At 31.1% G+C, this 6382-nt stretch overlaps 1 protein-coding gene across 1 annotated transcript in view; it reads left to right on the forward strand.

Moving 5' to 3' along the window:
- The window catches only part of LOC137624373 (uncharacterized), a 6727-nt gene extending 731 nt beyond the window's left edge, over window positions 1–5996 (forward strand). Inside the window, exons 1-4 of the mRNA XM_068355087.1 lie at window positions 1–141; window positions 2414–2611; window positions 3287–3365; window positions 4776–5996. The exon at window positions 1–141 is cut by the window's left edge and continues 731 nt beyond it. Coding sequence (XP_068211188.1) covers window positions 1–141; window positions 2414–2611; window positions 3287–3365; window positions 4776–4938 — 581 coding nt within the window. The 3' untranslated portion in view covers window positions 4939–5996. The remainder of the gene's footprint in view (window positions 142–2413; window positions 2612–3286; window positions 3366–4775) is intronic.
- Window positions 5997–6382: the final 386 nt, after the last annotated feature.

A 6382-nucleotide genomic window follows, 5' to 3' on the forward strand; every position in this document is an offset into this window, starting at 1 on the left:
CACAGGATGGTCCAGACCAAGATGAAAATCCGAGAGAGTACGGGTCAGGAGATGTTGACGGACAGGGATACGACCAGTCTTCTGATTTTGATAATACAACGGCAAATGGCACGACGGAGGCTCCATTTGATATTCACCAGGGTATGTTTGATTTATGGTAATAAAACAAGAATAAAAAATATGATGACCTTCAATTGGTTTTTGAAGGTAAACTTGGCTTGATACAAGTTCCGTTTCTTTCAAAGAACGCGCGAAAAGCGTGCATTAAAATGTCAGTTTTTATTTTACGATTCGCATAGTGACAGTGCCAAAAAATCATGCGTCTCCCTCTTCGTTTGAGATAATTGGAAGTTTTTTCTTCTAATTGGTTAATATTAAAGATAAGTTGGGAATAATGTTTGTAAATAATGACAGTGATAGCTATGCCTATATAATTGTCCCTTTGATTATAGAATGCACGCGCATTTACCAAGCGCACTTCAGCTCTACGACAGTTTATACTTCGTGCTAGTTAATCAGACATATTAGTCATTGATGAGTCATTCCTTGTATGCGTCTTGCACTTTACAGCTGCGAAGTGTTAAAGTTATATGGTGGTGAATGAACTCGGTGAGTCGGAACAGTGGCAAAACTGAAAAAAAAAAACAAAAAAAAACAGCCCATGAAATAACATTATTATTATTATTATTATTGTTATTATTATTATTATTATTATTATTATTATTATTATTATTAGCTGCGAAGCTGACACCCTAGTTGGAAAAGTAGGATGCTATAAGCCCAAGGGCTCCAACAAGGAAATGTAGTCCAGTGAGGAAAGGAAACAGGAAAATAAACAAACTACAAGGAAACTAATGAGCAATTATGATAAAATATTTTAATAATAGTAGCAATATTCGAATAAATTTTTCATATATAAATTATAAAAAGTTGAAATAAAAAAAAAAACTTAAGATTATTATTTTTGGCTGATACGTAACTTTAATAATGATCTAACTCGAATAATGTTACTATGTGAAACAAAATACAGCTCTTGATAGTTATCGCTATGCTGTAAAATTAGAACTTATAAAATGCTTTGAAGATAAAGGGTTTATATTTTTCAAAACCTTGCTTCTTCCAAAGGTGCTCAATGATTATGATTCGATGTCTGTGCTTCTGGAAATCATAATGTCGTCATCTATCATTTTTCTCAATTTTTTCCTGTATCGTACTTTGTGCTGTTGTGTCGGATACGCCTTTTTCTTAACCTTATTAACCCTCTAATTATGTAGCCGAAGTATTTTACATTTTGTTCTTTAAAATTTGGTTTCTATATGGCTCAGATGATCTTCATTTTTTTTTTTTTTATAAACTTAAGTTTAAAATGTAATATTGACAGATTGTACTAATGCTTTTTTGTTCACTTTTCCAATGTACAAATTATATCGAGAAGTTTCATTTATCTTAATGCTACATATTTTATCATCGAAATTTTTAAACCCGAGCCGAATTTAAGCTATCATATCCGGACATTTCAGTTATCGGAATGTTTTCAATCCGGATATGTAAATAATCGGAATATGTTTAATGTGGATATTTTAGTTTCCTGTTTCAAACCCGAACATTTCAGTTATCTATACAGTATGTGTAAGGACAATTGCATATTTTAATATTGCATTTGCCTGAATATTTTAAATGCAGACATTTTAAGTACTGAATTTTTGTAGATATTTCAGCTATCAGACTGGCTTGAAACCGATCATTTTAACAAAGAGTGTGATTTGGATTTTGGCATTTCAGTTATCTGAATAGTTTAATAACGGATATTTTAGTTATCTCGACGGTGTAAACCCTAGCATTTCAGTTATGTCTGAATTCTTTGGATGAACATTAGTTTATCTGAATGGTTTACATCCTGACATTTCGTTTATCAAAAGCTGTATATTCAGACATCGAATTATTATGATGTATAGAATCAGGACTTTTAATGTCTCTATGTTTAATTCCAGACTTTTTTTTTATAATTTATGATAATAATTTTCATGAATCGGGACATTTCATTCACCCGAATCAATTAAATTCCGACTTCCTAATTTTGATGCTTGGAATTTGATTAGCCAATAAGTGTAATAAAAAATTAATTATGAATTACAAGACAATTGCTATATCATGTAATTTATTTTTAATCCATGATTAGAGACAGCAGACATCTTTATAAACATGAACATATACTTTTTAAAATATGCTCGCTTTTACTAGGTAAAAGATAATTTTTTCAAGAGAGCTTTCTCATGTGTGGAGTTTTACTTTATTTTACATAAAAAACGTACCAATACGTGGCTATCATTAGTAGTTTTTTAGCCAATAGTGTATGTCTCCACTAAGAAATTAATGTTATTCCATAATTGTAACATATTTCTCTCTTCAACAGATCCCTTATGTCCGTCAAGATTCGAAAGAGTAGGCAGCATCTGTTACTACGTGGTAACGGACAGAGTCAGCGGTGTGACGTCAGCACGCGACTTCTGCCAAGCGCACGGAGGATACCTGGCCCGCCCAAGGGATTCTCTTACTCTCCACGATCTCGCAAATCATCTTACCAGGCTCTATGATAAGGAGAGCAACCAGTGTAAGTTTAACCTTACTTATACATTCGAACAGATACATTGACGTTTTTGTGAATAAAGTCGTCGTTTTACGAGGGCTTGGTCTCACGTATTTACCAATACTTTGCAAAGGGATTTATGACCAAATGCAGTCATAAATTTAAAAACGTCCTTTAAATTTTTTTACCTATAAACTTATATATGTATGTATATATATATATATATATATATATATATATATATAATATATATGTATATATATATATATATATATATACATGTGTGTGTGAGTGTGTGTGTGCGTATGTATATATAGTTTGAGTGAAATAATTTTTAGAATCTCTTCTCTCTTTTTGGACCTGGTCATTGTGTCTGTTCAGGTCTGTGTTGATTAGCCTTTATTAAAAGACCAAAATTAGGTTTTATCTAAATTTGCTGTGAATTCAGTATCGGAGGCTCATAGTCAATTTTGTTTTTTGCAGAATTTACCTTCATGGTAATTTTCAAGTCTTTAAGAATTAATTGTCAACATTTAACGAATATTAATATATAATTTTCAATAAGTCCTTTATTAGTTTACCAACTCTTAATTGAATAAAGTCCCCACTCAAATGGAAATTATCTAATCATTTTGACCATTTTCTAGTGAATTGAACAAGAAAGCATTGCTTCTAACACTCTACCTTCTTACCTTTCAGTGTCTGAACTATGGGTAGATGGGCAATATCAGGCAGAGAAAAATGCGTGGCAGTGGGGTAACGGTGTCGTCATTAACAGGTAAGTTAAATACCTGTGAGTTATGTAAGAGTTTAAGAGTTTTCAGGCGATCATAGATGGGACATGATAATCCCCAGATTATTTTATGTAGATGTTGAGTGTCGCATGTTTCTCTTGTCACAATCATAACCATTTATTCTTTTCGTCAAATGAACTACGTCCCTCATCCACTGTTTGTTCATCCGCTATTTTTTGACGTTTGTCTGTGTCTAGAGATCTAAATATAATTTTTATCATCCAAAGAATTTTTTTTTAGGTTTCAAGATGAATGGTTAACCGATTCTCTAGTTTAACATTATGGTTTTATATTTTAGTACTACACATGTAAATACTGGTAATAAAGTATATGCACGTTTTTATTATTGAAGAAACCAAATAGAAAGAAAGAGAACTCTAAAAAATAGATTGGAAAAACAAGTGCGAAGATCTTATATTAGAATTCTGAATTCTCTTGGGTAACTATACATGTATATTGTGGATGGAAAAAGTTTTATTTTCTTGAAATCATCAACTTATGATCAATTTCCGCTCTTGTCTGATTCCAAAATTTGGTCATAGCAACAGCAAGTTGATAATACTTATAGTTTTCTCTTTTTAAGCAGCTATGAATAATTTAAATTTTGTCCTTGTTTTAACAAACCTTCTTTTGGTTATGTATAAGCTATGAGGTATTACGCTTTCTTTGTTGTTGATTAAATTAGAATCATGATTAAAGTTTTACTAAAGAAAGATTTTGATTATTTTCAGTTGTTCTGAAACAATTCTGCAAGTGAATTGTATGACATGATATTATCTAGCATCACCTTTCTCTTCTTTACAAAATGAAGTTATAGGCATCAAATGTTGGTCTTTTTAAGTTTTTCTTTTACTTGAAGTCTTCTTCTCCACCTTACAGATATCCAGCTATCTCTTGTCTAAAGTAGTGTTCTTCTTTTGGAACATTATTTTTTATTTAGAGCATTTTTAGTTTAGATTTAAATTCTTACATCTCTGATATTCATTAAGTTAATGTTACAAATGTATACCGTTACAGGAATTGGTCTAATTCAGTTACGTATTCATTTCACAGTCGTCATTTCTTCGGTCGTAAAATGACCATCTAGCTTTCGAAATTATTTTTATGATTATTTTAGTAATTTTTTGCCTCCTTTCTTTCCTTTAAAAAGCAGCTAATTTTAATATTTCCTTGGGGGTTTAAGCTTTTATTTTTCCTTGAATCTGATTAGTTTTCAATTTTTCTTAACCACTTGGTTTGATATGGCTGTTTTGCTGTCCTTCACGGCTGCTTCCTTGAAATAGGTTATTTACAAAACATACATCATTCTATTTTGTTTTTCAAGTCAAGGTACATTTAATAGCACAGAAGATGCATGTCTCATATATACTGTATATTCCATTTTCAATCTACAGATCGATATGGGGAATCTCTGACACACCAACCAAGACCCACAAAGCTGGTACTTGCGTCCTCCTGAAGAAAGAACTCAACTATCTTGCCATGACCCAAGACTGCGAATACCATTATTTCTTTGTCTGTCAAGCTGAGACTAGAGAAAACATCCCAGCTATGTAAATGACACTTGATTATACAACATTGTCGTCTGAAGGGAAAGCCAAAGGTTAGGTGTATAGACTAGAAGTAGTAGAAGTAATAGTAGTAGTCAGGTCAATTATTTGTTCCAATTTATGGGATTTGTAGAAACTAATTATTACTTGGTATATACATTTAATTGTCTTCTAACCCATGTAGATTAATTTGAGTAGGCTATTTGATCTTTGAAGTATGACTTCTTTATAAGTTTTCCAGATGAATGTCAAGCTCTCAGGCCTTGGTGTATTTCAAGACAAGTTTTCTTTTCATGTCGGCAATAATTTTTCATGAACACTGTTCACTTAACGAGATTTTTCTTTTTAGTAGAGACTAAAATTCTTACCTGAAATAAAAACGAATATTTTTTTAATATTATAATTTAAGCTAATAATACAATACAACAGTTATTTGATATCAAATGGAAAGGATAATGTAAATAATTGATGGTTGTTTGGCAAAATTCAAAGGATTTGGTTATAATAATGAATTAAGCATCTTAATAGCCGAGAGTAAGTAATGAAGAGAAACATCCAATAAAAAAACACAACCTTTTAGGTTAGAACGTGTATTCTTGTAATTTAAAAGGTGTAATACACCTAAAACAGGAAATAATATTATTGCAATAGAGGTCATGTGATTCAACATCTCTTGATGGTTGGCGCTTACAAGATTTTTTCATGACTGACGACCAATAATTGGCTTGGTATGAAAAACAGTTTATTCATTCTTAAGCCAGTTATTTAACCTTATTTTGCTCTTGTGTAACGTTTTTAATGGTTGAAAACAATCTAACTTGATAATAAACATGACTTGTATCTTAGAGGATGAAAACTCTCCATTAATTCTAATTAGTGGTCCTATAATGTAGACTTTTTCATTTTGTGATGATGAGCAAAGCTTTCTTTATGTAAAAAAATTATTATTCCGACTATCAGTATTGAGCTTAGCTTTAAGACTCGTATGTATTGTGTAACTAATTGTTAATGTAAACTTTAGATTAACTCATCATATAGAATTTTCTTATATTGTAAAATTTTAATAAAACTCAAATATAGCACTTGTAATTATTAACACTTATTTGTAGTTTTTATATCACAAAATACTATGTAGATACTAATCTGTCAGTATGATATTTAGATTAAAGTAACTTTGACTTTCCTGACTCACTTTAATTGAATGTAAAATCGCTAATGGAATATTTTAAGTGTTCAATCCCTATAACATTGTATTTTAGGTACAAATGATTTCCTTTGGTAAATAGGATTGATTAACCAAGTAAGGTTGATATCGAGGAGCCGAAGGCTATAAAATCAACATTGTGCACTATGTTTTGCTACATTATGGACGGGACCGTAAGTTTATTACTTCACTTGCCTTTAAGTTTTCAAGTCCCGTTTTTTACTTTGGATGTGACTTCTGTTTTTTA

This window comes from Palaemon carinicauda, chromosome 31 (assembly GCF_036898095.1).
Source record: "Palaemon carinicauda isolate YSFRI2023 chromosome 31, ASM3689809v2, whole genome shotgun sequence".
Classification (NCBI taxonomy): domain Eukaryota; kingdom Metazoa; phylum Arthropoda; class Malacostraca; order Decapoda; family Palaemonidae; genus Palaemon; species Palaemon carinicauda.